This window comes from Cydia splendana, chromosome Z (assembly GCF_910591565.1).
Source record: "Cydia splendana chromosome Z, ilCydSple1.2, whole genome shotgun sequence".
NCBI classification, from domain to species: domain Eukaryota; kingdom Metazoa; phylum Arthropoda; class Insecta; order Lepidoptera; family Tortricidae; genus Cydia; species Cydia splendana.
Window position 1 is genome coordinate 29,647,223 of NC_085987.1, and position 18,264 is coordinate 29,665,486.

Genomic DNA, 18,264 nt, shown 5'->3' on the forward strand with positions numbered 1-18,264 from the left:
GTCTTGTATGAGGTATTTTTGAAATTAGTATTTATTAACTTTAAAAAGATCGTCGCACCCCTAAAAGTTCCCGTTTAGGTGTGACCCAACCTTTAATCAACTATTTCGGTGGGTCTACAGAAATGTATAAGCTTTGTTATGTCTTACGAAGCTAAACGGTTAAATTTCCCCCCCTAATATGACCGCTTCTTGGTTAGAAATACGATTTACCTTCTAACATGTGTCAATTCTAAATCTTAATAGCACTTAACACTCAAGAATTTCGCTATCCAGCTAACCTTTACTTAATACGATCGGCTAGTCAAGTTAGTCCAGATTAATTTTTTTTAGTCCCAGTGACACTGGCTCTAGCTTGAAGTGCGGTTTACTGCATGCGATGTATCTATGCATGCTCTAAGGCTTGTGCCTATCTACTCGAGAGCGAGGTCACCTGTTCTTAATATTGTTACTCATGTAGTCGTATGTGTACATTCAACGTAAATACCTATAGAATAATTAAATAGGTGACTTTAACGTGTTGACGCTTTTAAGATTTGGTTTGGCACCGTCTTCAAACATTTCAGTTGCTAGCTCATATAAAAGGCATAATATTTTATTTTATCCCTTTGGAAGTCGGTTTTTATTTTTATATTAAGTCTGGAGATTTTAGACACGACGTGTTGCAAGTTTTCCTGAATTTAAAACACTCAGATCTTTCGAGTTCGGTTTGCAGAGCTTTATTGTTATGTAGAACGCCTGGTTGAACCCATTCACTGGTACAACAATAGACACCTGTTAACCTACCTCAGTAAGCGTAGGCTATTGTATATAAAAAATCGGCCAAGAGCATGTCGGGCCGTGCTCACTGTAGGGTTCTGTAGGTACCATTCTGTCAGAATAGGCTAAACGGGGGCTATTATTAGTAAGTACGAGTATCATGTACATTGTACATACATAGGTAGGTACATTACCTGCATAAGGGGGTAATTACGTTCGCAGCACTTTGTTCGTCTTTTTACTAAGAAGAGAAGACTTTTTGCAATGACTCAAAAGCGGCTGGACCGATCATGTTCGCTATAGTTTTCATTTAAAGTATTAATCAAGTTTTGTTTTATGATTATTTTCATATTTTTAGGACCCATGGTTTAAAAGTTAGAGGGAGAGCCGACACGTTTATTATCTTTCGAAAATATTCACTACAGTGAATATACATTGATACATCAAAAAATGGTTAACCATTGGGTTATAGCAAAAAAAAACCTTCAAAAAAACCGTGCGTATTTTAGAAAACCGGTTTTTCGGTTTTTGTAAAACTGCAAAACCGGGTTTCCGGTTTTTTCGACGATTTCGATTTTACGTATAATTTGTAAAATAAGCAAGTATTTTTAGGATCAATGCTTTAATATTAGTCTTTCACGACATTTCTATTTAAGTACTTTATCTTAATAAGACCATCAAATTCCATCGATAATGTTTTTAACCAAGTCAGCAATTCTAAAACGGAATGCCTAAGCAAAATATTATATGACTACGGTGTTGACATAGTCCGCCTGCTGGAAACACACCGCTGATGATGCCCAACTCGCTAAACGAGGTAAAATACCGGGATTTGATTTGGTAGCGGCATTATACCATGAACAATATAGAACTTCGACATACGGCCGGTCTTCTCTTACTGCCCTGGTCAACGTGATTTCAAATAACATCGATGGCAACAACATCGCCACAACGATTATTCAAATCGGCGAAACGCGGATATGCAACATATACACCGCACCGACTGGACCCAACCATTTGCTGCGTCCTGCAACACCGACTACGCTGCTGTATGTGTCCCGATTACACTACCTTAAGAAGGTCGAGGAGATCGTAAAGTATGTACGAGTCAAGTCCGGATTCATCCTGAGGGTCGTGAAGTTGGAATCTCGACACAGTGTGAATTTTAATTCTTTTGTGCTGAGCGATCCCACTGAACATCTAGCGACCTTCCACCAAGGAGGAGTTTTGGCCGAAGGGTGTCAAGTTCCGGCGGTTCCGCGGCCGGCTCCCTGACACTGCGGGGTTGCGAACTGCATCGCAGCCATAATCGTGTGTTTTTAGTTTTAAGATATATTTTGTAATAATATGTATGCTAGTTTTAAGGTACATTTATCTATGGGCCAATAGTTGCCAGAAAATAAATATTTTCATTTCATTTCATATATGTATATTATAGGCCTCCACGTAGCTGCTGGCCTTGCCCCTTCCTTAATAGGAACAACACTGTATTAGTCGTTTCTAACAAAGGCAAAGGAACGCTCAAATCAGCTCAATGGAGAAGTGACAACAACCCGGACCTAGTCTTCACAACAAGAGCAATAGACGGTACCCCAGTGGCCGCCGAGCTGTACGTGCTAGCGGATTTTTCACTCTCTCAACAACGCCTAGTATTAGTAATCATAGGTCTGAAAATACCGATGGTATACCGATACTGATAAAGTAAATACCGATGTCGATGGTTGAGTCGTATCCTACCTAACATCGCCTCGCGGAAGTTTGCTTATGCTGATGACCTGGCCCCTGTGACACAAGAAGACAGCTAGGAAATGGAACAAAGTACCCTGGAAAAGGACCTCGATCTATTAGATGACTATTTCTCTCGGTGGCGTTTGTGCCCCAGCACTTCCAAGATAGAGTTGTCCTGTTTTCACCAGTGCAACAAACTGGACTGAACTGAGAGTAAAATTCAGGGGCGATCTTATCCGACACAACTTCCTTCCTAAATATCTCCGAGCGAAGCATCCTGGATTGAAGCTTTAACTTCAAGGAGCAGCTTATCTGCAAAACTGGGCAAATAGATATAACGCTGGAGACTAAAAAGCTATTCATTTATACACTTAGTGCGTATAATGTATTGGTTTTTTTTAAATTTACCCTTCAAAATAAATAAACTATGTAGGTATATAAAACTGTAAATTCGAAAAACTCGTAAAAGCCGGTTTTATCAAAGTGAAAACCCGGTTTTTATACTACATTAGCACTAACGACCACGGAGCAAAGCCGCGATCGGACAGACAGACAAACATGGCGAAACTATAAGTTGACTACGGGACCCTAATAAAATGAAAGGAGTAGACATGTGTCGTTTACGTGTTGAAGATAAAGTGGTTATTTCAAGGAGGCCTGGACACCTGCCATAATTTACGTTTTTGCGAATCAACATAGCTTAATTAATAATATATTGTCATATTCATCATATAATATTATTACATATTTAATTTTACAGCGCATTGGCGCCCCTAGCTATAATGCTGTAGAATTATACCTGAATAAATATCAAATAATTATAATTTGATTAGGTCAAGTTATGTTCTAATGTACCTTTTTTGTTAAGAATTTAATAGGGATTATTTCTTACCTTGACACTTTATTCCTAACTCTAATACTTATCTCAAAAAAAAAAACCGTCAACAGGGACATATTTCATGCTAAAAGGGGGGGTTGCGGCAGGGGGAGGGCATGGGACACTAGTGTGCGTAAAGCACTATACCCAAAGGTATCATACTACATTCATATAATGCTGGCTATAATTAGTTTTTCAAAAAACACAATTTGACCGAATCAATTTGCTTGCACGAGTTATCGTGGCAAGCGATGAGTTGCCGTTCACTAAGTGTTCAGGGCATATTGCGGTTTCTCCGTGGTCAATACTCGTGTGGCGTTAAAGCCCTTTATACAATTCTACTCCTGAAGCATATGGCTCTGACGACTCCTATCTGGATCGCTAATAAGCCAGCCAAAGTTGACAGTTACGCCAGTGACGAGTGACGAATACTAGAGCACTCTATCAGCGTAAATAGCTATTGCCCGACGGCTCTCCTTATTGATTACTCACTATTATTCTACTCGTACTAGGTTCTACTTTAATTGTAGGTATCCAGTTTATTGGCTATAAAGTAGTTCTCTTTATTTTTATTCAGTTAAATTGTTTCTGTAAGAGTCCCACATATTATCAATCATCATCTTAACAATGTCTGTAATATGATTAAATGCTAAATGATGACGTATAATACATTTCAGGCAATCTACGATATGCTCGGCGCATGTTCGAGTAACCGCCCCGCCGACTCCGCCGAAGAGCGTGCCAAGAACATCTTCGCTAAAATGGACGAAAACAATGATGGCCAGCTCACGCAAGACGAGTTCCTCAAAGGCTGTCTCCAGGACGAAGAGCTCTCCAAGATGCTGGCCCCTTAAGTGGCTCCCGGCTCACACATCCCGCGGTCCGGTCTCACCACCCACCCCTTCACTGTACCTCACGATAACCCGACGGCGTGCTCCTGTAGACACGACAGCAATCTATGAGGCATAAAGTAATCCGGTTACACGATTTATCGTAACCGACACTCCTTTTTGGTGAGAGATATATGTATAGAGTACGGATTAAAAACCATTACTCATTTGTAAATATTTTTCATAATTTATGCACACTATTTTATGAACGCGGTTTATTTTAACACAATTGCGTGCTATCCAGTCAATTACTAATGATTTTTGAGATTAATTTTATTTATTGTTACAAAATGTATTTCTTATCAACTCATTTAGTATTTGCATAGCGACGTTTGTCTTTCGGAGAGTAATTATTAAGTGATGTTTGTGTGGCTGTCGTGTCGGCATGGTTAACTACGAAGTGTACACAGAATCCGTGATAATTGACATTGTAAGCGCAGCGGCCGCTATTATAGCGCGAAGTGCAGCCTTCGTTTTCATTGGTAAAACCCGTCATTAAAACATGCTTACATCCGATAAACTCCCATGAACGACGTGATTAGTGGGAGATATTATAATGCTGAAGTATATTTATAAGAGTATACAAATGATCTCGAATAAAAGAGAGAAGTTAAATTATTAGAAATTAGAGGCGGTGAATTTTATCGATAGCGATAGCTGCGCTTCCTCATTCACATCATCCACACCGAGCTTTTTCCAATACGTGTTTACTATATATTTGTGAAAATATATTTGTACTTAGCGAATATTAATGTAACGAACATAAAGTCAATGAATTCTTGAATATTAAAAAATATTGAAATGTCCATTCCTATTTGATAAAGTTCATGTATGTGAACGGTAATTGTATAAGAAGTATTACATTTCTGTCGCTGTCGGACTGTCCTATCCTATATTTAAAAATATTGTATCCGAACCACTCACCTTTCGCATAGGTCTATCGCTCGTAGGTCACATTCTACACTGTACAGCCTTGATGCCCCTTGACACATTTCTACTACCTAATATGTATTTAGGATCGAGCAGGCTCAGTGCCCGCTACCAACTTAAACTTACATATTATACGTATTTTGCTATCAGTAGTCACGATATCTCCTAGGCCAACAAGAGAGGTTTGTGCTCAGTCGAGAGACTTGCATGTATGCACACGAGCATGCAGCGCTGAAACAAACGTAACAGTTTTTTTTGGAGTCATTACAAGATGCATCATTATATTTATTTGAAAGTAAATCAATGTTCATAACGCCTGCTTTTGACTCTTTTACTCAATTACATTTCAAGTATAATTTCTGATGAGTTTAGGTTATTACTGGGTTTGGTTTTTGGGGAACTGTTTTAGTATAATCGAAGTGGAATGCGCGATAATCGGCACACAATCGTGCGTGGCGCTGTCATCAAGTTAGGCTCTTAACTCACTTCGTTGCAGTTTTCGCAAACGGACTATCCCATTATTATTACTATTTATAGCCATTTTTAATATTGTTGTAGTATTCAAAGGTATACAATAAAATATCTGGCGATACTTTTACCTTCTTGGTTGATAACATTGGTCAAATTGTTTCCACACTACTGTGCCTTCTAGCTCTCTTTGTAAATAGTTATCATTCATTTTTCATTCATCAATTTACTTTTTCCTTACGAATGTTAACATTTCACTTTATTGCATTTCATATTTTATTATTTACTTTTTTAGTTGAAATAATTTCTCGGGCTTTTACTTTTTGTAAAACATTTATTAGATCCCGTGTTGATCGTAGTTTTACCAACCATTCGCATTTGTAGCAAACAAGCAGAATACATATACTCATCCCCGCCTTCGGGGTGATAATGCTAGCATAAGTAAAATATAGTACCTAGGTAATGTACTTGTGATTCCTTCAATTCTTCTATAAAGACATGAGTGGTTGGCCATATTGTGAGTATTACTCTTTTACTTAAACTAAGGGGTCGCAATATTTTAAACACGTTGAAACAGTTGTACGACTAATTATTAATTGAGCTAATGTTTCGTTTTAACCTTGATTATTTTATTTTAAATAGGCGCAAATAACGGTTCAAAGTACAAAGTAAACGAACGCACAAATTGCTAAGAATGGCAACGGGAAGAACTCGCATTACAGTTGAGATGTTACTTCTAACCCCTAAACCAATAAACCTGGTCTTTGCTGATGAGGGCAATCGTTTTTTAGACTGCCGAGTGGTATCTGTTGATGGGTCTCCTACACAAACATATAGACATTGCTTTTTATAAAATTATGTGATTTTATAATAGGTATTTACCGAATTTGTAATGAATGGATACATAGTTCTATGTAGTTGCCTAAGGCGCATATCGAATGAGGATTATTTTTATGATAATTTTAATCTTAGTAGGTATTCTTGTGCTTTTCAATTCAATATCCCTGGGACATGGAGTTGAACTACATGTTATGAAATTATAATAACATGAAAATATTTATTCATTATTTAGTTATATGTACAGTCGCGAATCGTACCTATTTCAAAAACACAAGACGGTGGCTTTAAAAATAGCAATTCACCCAAAAGATTCAGGAAACGCCCGTTTAGGAAACATCATACAAACCATTAAATCAACAATGATTGTATTGAGAAACGGCCACCGGGTCTTTTGTAAAGAATCTGTGTAGAATTTTTTATTTAATACATTCCAATTACTTTGTAAGTCTGACAATACTTTACTCGTTATTACCTGTAACGTGTTCTGCGAGCAGCGCATTAAAATGTTCTTTCTATACCTTGAGTGCTTGCTCCTACCGGGCAATCATTCTGAATATCATGAGATTTTACTGTAGTGTCTATCAAGATAATCTATGTCATTAAATTAAGTTTTTGTTGACGAATCTAATGTGGGTGTGTACCCTGTACCCCATAATATCATTATCATTAATAAACCTATCATTTAAGTTTACTTTTATTTCTGTACCGCCAGTTTCAAGTGCGGTAATTATGTTGAGTACGGCCTACGAAAATGTTGTTTTTTTTTTGTCATATACTTCAACCGCTTTTTATCACTTAAACTTTTTTTATATAGAAGTTCCTTTTAGCACGTGATATCTATTTAGCTACGCTCAACATTTTCTTACGTCGACTATACCTCAAGATGCAAGTTAATAAACCATGTTATAGACGCTACATACCTACATAATTATGCTGTAGGATATTTTATTCAACACATCACCGATGCATGTGCATCTTTTGTATCATTCAACCATTACTTAATAGTTTAGTATTAAAGTCTTTTTTAGAATTTACTTTCAATGGTATAACACAAAAATGAAACGACTGAATTTATAAAACTAGGGAAGAGGGATCAATGATACTCATTCGGACCTGAAAATAGCTCGCAGACAGGGTCTTGTGTAACATATCACAGTATTATTTAACCATTGATTTTATTCTGAACGCTTTATAAAAACCTGCGATTCAAAATCGTATGTACACGCGCAGATTCTCTCCAATTAAGTTGCACACGCTCACTAGCGAATTTACATAGGAATGAATTAATACATATCTCATCAATTGAGAAGTTACACTTCAAATTTTTGGTCAATTAGTGTCATTACTCTGTTGTGTCATTATCGCGACCCAAGCTTATGCGTCGGTGGTTATAATTGTATTACAAAAACTATTAAGTAGTCAGTATTAGTAATTAGCTGTATGTACTTACTCGTCCCCACATGACGACTTTTCTATCTCGCCACTCACAGAGATGTGTCGGTCATCTTTAACTTACCTAATAACTTGCACCTTTACAGCACGGATCTATTAAGAGCATATTTGTACTTAATTATAGAATGTCTCATTCTGTAGCAATATCTTAATGTATAACTTTGCTTTTCTTCTATATGCTTCAAAATATGAATGTGCCATGTATGTTGCCATAAATAACGTAAGCCACAATCGAAAACCAAAAGGGCGATTGTTGAATTAATTTAGCACATAACTACAGTAAGCACATTTAAATTAACTAATATTAAAAAATGTAAACATGTCGAAAACGCTACTCTGTGGACATTTTGTTTATGATCTGTAGAAGTTCCGCGAGTGACGCGAGTCGATTGGCGCGTCATGAACCGATATAGTCCCTCTTTATTATGTGATAATATATATCTAGCTATAGTCATTAAGACATTATGTTATGCCAGCTGTATATTTTTTGTGTAAGTATTTGAGCTGCAGATGCAGTAGCTATGAAAAGAATTTTTGCATTTCTGATATTTGGCTGCACAGAACGGCCTACGACAACTTTAAAATTTCTGTACTTTTTGCTTAATAATTTCTAATATTTAAAGTACAATTTGTATGCCACGTATTTTTTCATGGTTCGACTGTAACTAGAATAAAGTTGTTTAAATTAAAAAAATCAAAACACCATGAAGCTACGTTAATTGGCGTTAATTGTGATATTAAATATTCATTTATCCTGCAAACAAGCGTGGAAGGGAAGACTATCGCGGAAATCCGGTTTTTCGATAAAATTAATTGATTGTTATTTGGTGTAAAACATTTTTTTATTTTATTTTAAGAACAGAGTAGTATTTATCGCATTCTATAAACATACTTAGATCTCCTTTTTTTAAGTAGTTACCTAGTTTAATATACTACACCAAAGTGGTGTGGCGTCAAACATATCTGTCCAATCCAAAGATACTGGTACACATTTTCTTTACGTGACAACTTGTATAGGTACTTAATTTAAAAACGTGAATATCGAATCGCATGGACGCCTCGCCACAGTTACGCCATGATAATGTAATATGTAATAAAACGATACTTTAAACTACACATGTATGTATAAGGGCCCGCTGTACCAAACCGTCTGTCAACATCATTGTAGTTTGTAAAAATTGCTTGTATGATAAGTTTAATAGTTATCTATTGAGTGACATCCTGACAGCAGCCGACATCATTTTAGGCGTAAATCAGTTTGTTGATGTGCATGGTGCAACTTGCCCTTAAACTACCAAACTATCAGATTATAATGTTATATCACCACTTAAGGGGCTCCATAAGGCAATCAACTAATTACAGTTTTACGTCTATTATATCAGGCCGCTAAGATTTTAATAAATTATATTGTTACAATTTTAGCTTCATTCTCTCGAACCACTTCATTTAGCTTTTGTAGTAGACATTTGACACATAGTCCTTTCCGATACTTATTACCTACATTTGGCTGTCTCTACTCCTTGTAAAGGAAAGTATGCATGAAATATATTTAGGCAAATTTCAATATTTTTTTTTCTATATGCTTACAATCAATATGAAAAGCAAAAATTCTATTCAAATTTTAATATTTTTTTTTCTATATGCATACAATCAATATGAAAAACAAAAATTCTATTCAAATTAAAATCAACATGATTTAAAGCAGCATTCAAAACGGAGCCCTTTAGTTGGTAAATATTTTAAATAATCAACATAAACACTTATTGATTGTAACAAAAATTGTATCAATTATTCACAGTTCATAAACCATGTTATAATTTGACTTGGCCCTGTTGTACATTATGTCTTGACGATTACAATTCTATCCAAAGTTACTATTCTAATAAAAGATATCAAAGTCTGAACCAATGTTTAAGTGTTTACAGCCTACTCATTATTTACCGAAGCAATGATCTGTCGTTTAGAAATGTAACGTAGAGTATATCCGGTGTCATAATTATAGTGTTTAGATAGGCACGTAAACTAGATGAAGTAACCACTGTGTCCCCATGGAGTCTCTGTTGTATTTCTAAGAATAAATATTTTTATTGATTCACATTTTGCCTATTCATGTATAATATACAAAATACAAAAATAGTTCTTAAATCGTCTCGTTATTTTCGTAGCGACTAGTATTTTGTATGATTTATGTTAGCTTGACACTAAATCGCTGTGATCTGTTTGTTTATAATTAAAACTATTCCGTATACATAGTCTTGTAATGATGCAATTTATACTATTTCTAGGTTGTTATTTTCTAGGGGCCACGAGATACCTAACTAGGAAGAGCACGATTTTGAGAGTCAAATCTACGTTCCATATTAAACATAAATTAAAATGGGTAAACAAAATAGCAAACTCAAACCTGAGGTTTTAGAAGATCTGAAGCAAAATACAGAATTTTCAGGTATGTGTTAATTTAATATGAGAGCAACTAAAGTTTCGACTATTAACAACTAGTAAAAATATTCTCAAATTACCAGTCACCCTATCATCTATGACATCGGTTACACGCTAATTCTGGCGTCAGTTCAGTCCATCAGTCCATTCGAGTTTTGACTGATGCCAAAATGATGGAAAATGGACACGGTTACACGATCAGTCCAGACTGACAACAGACTGATAAAATTACGACACAGTCGCCGTTTGGACACAGAACGCAACACAGTCATTTAGTCTTGTCTAATATGGTGACTGACGCGAGAATGACACGAACAGGTTACACGATCAGTCTCCTATGAGTTTTCTGTCATTCAAAATGGACTGACGAATATTTTAATAACAAAACTTCCGTGAGACACAGACATATTAAATATATTAACAACGGGTCACTCACGTATTTTAAGTCGAAAAACGCTCGACATGTTAATACCATAAATGAGGGTAGTTTCTCGCCCCCCCGGCCGCCACCGGCGCCTGCGCCGAGTCATCGGGCGCGGAGAGCTGCGGCCCGCAGTCTGCGCCGGTCCGTCACCGTAAACGCAAGCTCCTGATGACACTCCTCGGTACGGAGTGAAACATGTCGAGCGTTTTTCGACTTAAAATACGTGAGTGACCCGTTGTTAATATATTTAATATGTCTGACGAATATTATCTAAAAATTTAAATTTTTATCAGTCCAGACATCAGTCCGCGTGTTACACGATAATTCTCCCGTCAGTCTGACCAGACTGATGGACTGAACTGACGCCAGAATTAGCGTGTAACCGATGTCTATCTTCGTAGATCATCATTCTCATAAAACAAGTGTTTGAACCAAAAAAAATGATTTTTTTTTTATCGTTGGTCATTATTACGGGTGTTTTGAAAGCCCATTTGGACACATTTATTAAGTTGTTTGGTAAGTAGTAGTCAGGAACAGGAGACAGCTAAATATATCATCATAATGTCGAAACACTCCGTCAAAACTATATCCATAGAAATTAGGGGGACAAAAACTCTGTGACCAAGTTATTATTTTTTAAATTGAAACTGTAATTTTTTTTATCAACATTTAAAAATATTCAAATAATATAAAACCCGATTTTAGCTGATTATGGTATTATTACTTATTTATTTTATTGATTTTTTTTTACTTTCTGGTATTCATATATTTATCTATTATATACACGTACATTATCGATAATAAGTATAAATATTTATGAATTTATTTAATAACATTTTTACAATATAATAAAAACACTACGAAAACTTATAAATAAAAAAATGGCCCTTTTATTGATATATTAGATATTTTTCATCAGAATTTCATGTAGTCCTCATTAGCAATAAGCATATTCTGAAACATTTCATATTCATATACCTACTTATTTCTAGGTATTTCCACAACTGGCATTAGTAGCCTAATTTTATGACCTTTTTGTATGGCGTATTGGTGACATTTTTATGGCCTCATTTGAACTTGTTTGGCGAGGTTTTAAAATGTTTTTTAAATATATATGATATATGTACTTCGTCGAATTCATAAATATGTATACCTACATATTTTCACCTTATTGCAAATGGATTACTTACTATGAAATATTGTTTATTATTCTTTCTACGGGTGACGTTGAACAATATATGATTATATTATCTATAGGAGACTTATTGGCTGTTACAGATGCAGAAATACAGGAATGGTACAAAGGCTTCTTGAAAGATTGCCCCAGTGGACATTTGTCCGTAGAAGAGTTTAAGAAAATATACGGGAATTTCTTCCCATATGGTGATGCTAGTAAGGTAGGTAGGCCATACTATCGATAGTCAAGAATGTTAGGTGTGGCACGCACCAGAAATGAGCGAGGTAGCGGAGCAGTGTGAGAGGTTAGACTCCACCAATAGGAACAACACTTGAAACCGCTCCGCCACCTCGGTTTGTCTTTTGTGAATTCTTCACTCTTAAAAGTATAGTCTGTTAGAAAAATAATTGTTTTAGGGTAAATTACACGTTTGACCCCTTTTAAGTGCTGCCATTTGGCTTCTATTGAAACGGCTTATTGGCTTGAAGTGGGAGAGTACCTAAATCATTTTTTATGCCACTTGTTGGCTTCGTTAGATTCTCCGTGATCACTTATTAAAACCATGTTTAGTGACATTTAAATTAGCTGTGTTATGTGTTATGTTGGTATATAGAACGTATTAGTATATAGAACGTATTACAAGCATTTTTCTAACAAACTGTGATACTAGGTATTGTCCCTTGGCTGACGGGATAAAATAACCACAAGAAATTGTTGAATTGGTCAACAAGTAGCCGAAAACACCTCACGTGATTTGTGCACTACCCCTTATGACGAAGATGTTTTACTTACGTATAGAATGAGAGATAAATATCATTATCCAAGGCCTTAAACAAGGTAAAAGGGGCCTCATCATCGGGAGAAAAACTATACTAATGTTGCCCACTTTAGTAATGTTTATCCTAAATACCTACTTAGTAAAATTATACATGAATATATATTTATATTTTGCGCTAGACACTTACTTCTATTAAACAGGATTTTTATGGAGTTTCTAATTTAATGTTATATTATTATTATACATGTATTAATGTAACCTGTAATGTCTAGTTTGCAGAACATGTGTTCCGGACGTTCGACGCGAACGGCGACGGCACGATAGATTTCCGGGAGTTCTTATGCGCACTCAGCGTCACTTCACGAGGCAAGCTCGAGCAAAAACTAAAATGGGCCTTCTCCATGTATGACCTGGACGGTAACGGATACATATCGCGCCAGGAGATGCTCGAGATTGTAACAGTAAGTCAACTTCACTCGCAGATCGCGTACTTCTAATTTTTTTAACATTAATACTGCACTCATTTAAATTTCAATCCTACATAACTTGTAGAAGAGAAATTAAATCATAATACATAACCGTCAATGGGATCAGTGATGTCGTTTATAATTTATAATATAAAAAAACCAGCCAAGTGCATTACGCAAAAAACGTCAAAAATCACGTTTGTTGTATGGGAGCCCAACTTCAATATTTATTTTATTCTGTTTTTAGCATTTGTTGTTATAGCGGCAACAGAAATCCATCATCTGTGAAAATTTCAACTGCCTAGCTGATAGAGGATTACGCTTTACTTATCGATATAAATAAATCTACTACATACTGAATATAATAGCTTAGTTAGGTACCTGAAACATTATCAATATAAATTGAGTTCTAGGAGTAAACATGGGCTGTTAGGGTGTGAAATGGTCTAGCATGAAAATGAGGGGTTACATATCAGAATACCGAAAATCGATTTACCTAATGTTGAATCACCTTTGCTCGTTTCACCTATTTTTTTAAATACCTAATGATCAATTAACCTAAGCTCATAACACCTAATGAACGAATTACCTATTGCACGTTTCACCTACAATTGGTTTACCTAAGCTCAGAATACCTATGGTCTATTTACCTAAAGTTGAAACACCTAATACTCGAAATACCTAAAGCTAATATACCTAATACAAGAAACACCGAATGTTGATATACCTAATGCACGAAATACCTAAACTCGGTATACCTAATGATCGAATTACCTAAAGTTAACATACCTACTGTACGAATTACCTAAAGTCGGTACCTATACCTAATGATCGAATTACCTAAAGTTAACATACCTAAATTGGATACACCTAATGCACGAAATAACTGAAGTCGATGCACTTAATGAACGAAATACCTAAAATCAAAAATATAATTATTGTTTAGTAGAATATTATTAGGACATACAACATTTGGTATATTTTTTTTAGCCAAATCATTAAATTGGCTTACTCTTTTTAATTATAATCGATATAGGTGCGACGACGAGCAAAGCGAGGAGGAGCGTGTTAGGTTAACTGCGACCAAACAGTGCCAAAACCGACTTTTATTTCATCGTCATGATGTTAACTTACCAAAAATTAAGTTTTTGATAAGATAACTAATTTAGTATTAGACTTACGAAATCATTCTACTACCTAAAAAGTAGCGTTTCAAAAAGTGTATTTTTAAGTTGTTATTTTAACAAACAGTTTCTACTGTAAGGTTGGGAAATCATACGATTTATTGGGTGGAGTTGCCACTTGATCATTCGGCAAAATGATATGAATTTTGTGCTAAGTATATAGACTTTAGGTATTCCGTGGATTAGGCATATCGACATTAGGTAATTCGTTCAGGAGGTATATCAACTTTAGGTATTTTGTGCGATAGGTTTAACAGTTTTAGGTATTTCGTCCATTAGGTAAATCAAGTTTAGGTACATCGTTCATTAGGTATATCAGCTTTAGGTGATTCGTGCATTAGGTATAATAGCTTTAGGTGAAACGTGCAGTAGGTAAAACGTGCATTAGGTGTTTCGTCCATTAGGTTATTTGAGCTTAGGTATTATAAACTTAGGTCAGTCAATGTCTAGGTAAAATGATCGATAGGTAATTTAAAAATAGGTGAATCAAGCATAGGTGATTCAACATTAGGTAAATCAGTTTTCGGTATTCTGATATGTAACCAAATGAGGAGTGTGACTAGAATCGTAGTATTATTTTATTTTGTTTTACTACCGATAGATACCCACGGACGGAAGATGGGGCTTAAGACCCAAAATTGCTATGTGGTTATACACAGCGATAGTGAGGCCAATTGTCACCTACGCCTCCGCAGTCTGGTGTAACAAAACCAGCCAAAAGACAGCAATAGACACTCTAAACAGCCTGCAACGCACGGCTTGTTTAACAGTAACAGGCGCCTTCTCCTCGACACCGGGAGCGGCCCTAGATGCACTGCTGGACATCATACCACTCCACTTGCAGGTGCAAAAGGAGGCCAAGCAGTGCGTCTACAGAATATGCACGCTAAACAGGCCAAAATGGCGCTCTCAGGCATTAACCAATCTAAAGGCCTGGGTTTATGCAAATAGAACCCTTAGCATGCCCACTGATGACACGCACACCGAATGTCATCTCACCAAACTGTACACAGTAGAAATACCTCCTAGAGACAAATGGATCAGCAACCAAATGTACGTCGAAGAGGGAAGCCACACCTGGCTGGTATACAGATGGTTCCAAGAAAGGCAATGATGTAGGATGTGGGATTTATGGTGAGAGACCTAAGCTCAGAGCTAGCGCCAGCATGGGCACACAGGCCTCAATCTTCCAGGCAGAAGTCTTCGCCATCAACAAATGTGCGGAGATCAACCTGGATAGAAACCTAAGACACCAGCATATCTACATCAACTCAGACAGCCAGGCTGCTCTGCTGGCACTAGAATCCCTTGAGTCAAACTCAAAACTAGTCCAGAACTGTAAAACAAACCTAAATGCACTGGCTAACTCCAACAAAGTCACACTTAGATGGGTACCAGGGGACATTAACGGAAACGAAGAGGCGGACGAACTTGCTAGAAAGGGCGCAGACACACCCCTGGTCGGCCCAGAACCGGTCTGTGGAATCACAAAACGGGATTCATATTCTCTGCTCAGCAACTTAGAAAAAACGAGAGCAAACGATAGGTGGAAGTTCGTTAAAGGACAAGAACACTCGAAAGCTCTGATCAAAGGGTTCTACAGCAAAACTGCTAAGGAGCTTTTAGGACTCAAAAGGCACAAAATCTGCGCGGTGACCAGAATACTGACTGGACACTGTAAGTTGAACAAACATATGTTTCAATTTGGCAAGCAACAAGATGCGACATGCAGGTTCTGTCAGGAGTCAGAGGAGACTGCAATGCACATTCTCTGTTCTTGTGGACTACTAATGTCAAAAAGAAGTACCTACCTAGGGCGACACGTAGTGCAACCCTATGAGGTACAGAACATTCTGCCCAAAGAATCTGGAACTTTGTGGATGCAACGGGCATTAGTAATGAATTTTAAAGGGCCGTCACAATAGATCAATGCTGGTCGATGCGACACTCAAAGGTCCACAACACCACAATAACAATAATAAATACCCACGGACGAATGCAACCGTTTTCTGCCCGTCATAATATGGTTAATGCAATCTATAAGCAATACTTAACCAGGAATGGATAAAGACCCACAGACAAACAATCATTAATATCATTATTTCAAGGATTCTAGTTCTTGTCAGCGAATAGATTCGGCCGAATTATTCGGTTCAGTATCTGTATCATTCTAATAAACCATTTGCCAACGCTTCGATTAGGTAAATTAGCAGCTAAAGATGAATCGCTTTCTAAGCAATTTTTAGCAACAAATTTTTAACGCTCCAAATAATCCATACATCCTATTCAACAATTTCAACATGTCTCATTTATTTTAGTGACAACGGGAAAATGTAACCTAATGGAAGAGAGTACTTGAAAGTTATGGTGGAGCTTACATTTTACAGTGTTGCAACAAGACAAAAAACATAATAAAACATACTTTCCGAATATGCTGAATAGTTACCTAAGAGCTATCCGGTTGCTCTCTAAAAAAATATTCAAATCAGCATTTTTTTTACCATTAAATGACTTAAGTAGTATTTACTAACATTTATGTCCGAGAAGGTTTAAATAAATATTGGTAAAAATTGTGTCAATACAAGGAATTATTAATCTTACCTATGTCCAATAAATTTTTGATTTATAAAAAAGTGTGTTGAGTTGAATGAAAATTGATGGACTTACTTGGCACGGACGGACTTGGCAATGGCAAGCTCATTCCTTTGACATGTAACCATAAATCACTTGTTGCGTATTGAATAATGTATGGGCAACATGAAGTTTTTGACAGCATTGTATTTTACATTTCAGGCTATTTACAAGATGGTTGGCTCTGTGATGAAGATGCCAGAAGATGAATCTACGCCGGAGAAGAGGACGGACAAAATATTCCGTCAAATGGATCGAAATAAAGACGGGAAACTGTCGCTGGAAGAGTTTATAGAAGGCGCTAAGAGTGATCCCTCAATCGTGCGCCTGCTCCAGTGCGACCCGCAGTCGCAGTGAGCCGGCCCTTGAACCCCATCAACAGACACGCTTTCGGCTCGTGCGCATCTATCCCAAACTGTTACGAATACTTATACTAAAATAACCCCAGTTAAATTTGCTTGTAAGAGCTAGTGCGCGACGCAAATCATTAAGGCACATACTTGGATTTATGTTCTATTGATTGCTCTTGTTTCACTTGGCATCCGTTAACATTTCTCAGTAATTAACATTATTTATTCTTCGCTATGTATTTATACGTTTGTATTTTAAATAAAGACATTATATTAAGGTACTGAAAGTGGATCGAACATCACCAGAAAAAATAATGAATGCGGATTATATTCGAATACACTATTTATAAATAGGGCTTAAATCTCAACCATATTTTATATCTAGTCGCTGGTATTGCGACTATCTCACCATTCAATCGAATGCAAAACTTCGTAAACGTTCTTTTACAGTCATCATTAAAGGTTCCGTCACACAGGCGCGTTTTCCGGGCGGGCGTGAGCGTGGCGTGAGCGTTTTATATGTAAAAGCGGCGCGCCCCGCTCACGCGCCGCCCTCAAAACGAGCCTGTGTAACGGAGCCTTAAGATTATCGGTCAATTTGTTACTGGGAATACTACTACTATCAGTAAATGGTGTCAGTTAGAAATTAAGAAACTATAACACTAAAATACTAGATTAAGTTTCTGCTTTGATCGGTGTATTGTGTGGTCGTATCGTACTAAAGTATGTACGACTCTGCTTGATGCATATGGGTTTGAGTACAATTGGCGTCCTTTCTTTGTTTTCGCAGCTTTTAAGCCTTGCATATGTCTTACAAGACTGGCTCGGGTTACGACGTTAGCCTTATACGTTTAATAAGAAATAAGACATCAT

At 36.7% G+C, this 18,264-nt stretch overlaps 2 protein-coding genes across 4 annotated transcripts in view; both read left to right on the forward strand.

Annotated features, from left to right (window-relative positions):
* Positions 1–8,375, forward strand: part of LOC134804886 (neuronal calcium sensor 2) — an 86,559-nt gene extending 78,184 nt beyond the window's left edge. For both annotated transcript variants that reach the window (XM_063778194.1, XM_063778196.1), the window contains one exon: positions 4,039–8,375. In XM_063778194.1, coding sequence (XP_063634264.1) covers positions 4,039–4,215 — 177 coding nt within the window. In that variant the 3' untranslated portion in view covers positions 4,216–8,375. The remainder of the gene's footprint in view (positions 1–4,038) is intronic.
* The window catches only part of LOC134804893 (neurocalcin homolog), a 95,905-nt gene extending 78,237 nt beyond the window's left edge, over positions 1–17,668 (forward strand). The window contains exons 2-5 of one of the 2 annotated variants that reach the window (XM_063778206.1): positions 10,242–10,387; positions 12,083–12,201; positions 13,032–13,220; positions 17,204–17,668. In XM_063778206.1, coding sequence (XP_063634276.1) covers positions 10,318–10,387; positions 12,083–12,201; positions 13,032–13,220; positions 17,204–17,398 — 573 coding nt within the window. In that variant the 5' untranslated portion in view covers positions 10,242–10,317 and the 3' untranslated portion in view covers positions 17,399–17,668. Of the gene's footprint in view, positions 1–10,226; positions 10,388–12,082; positions 12,202–13,031; positions 13,221–17,203 lie in introns of both variants that reach the window. The other variant, XM_063778207.1, reaches the window with a different exon arrangement.
* Positions 17,669–18,264: the final 596 nt, after the last annotated feature.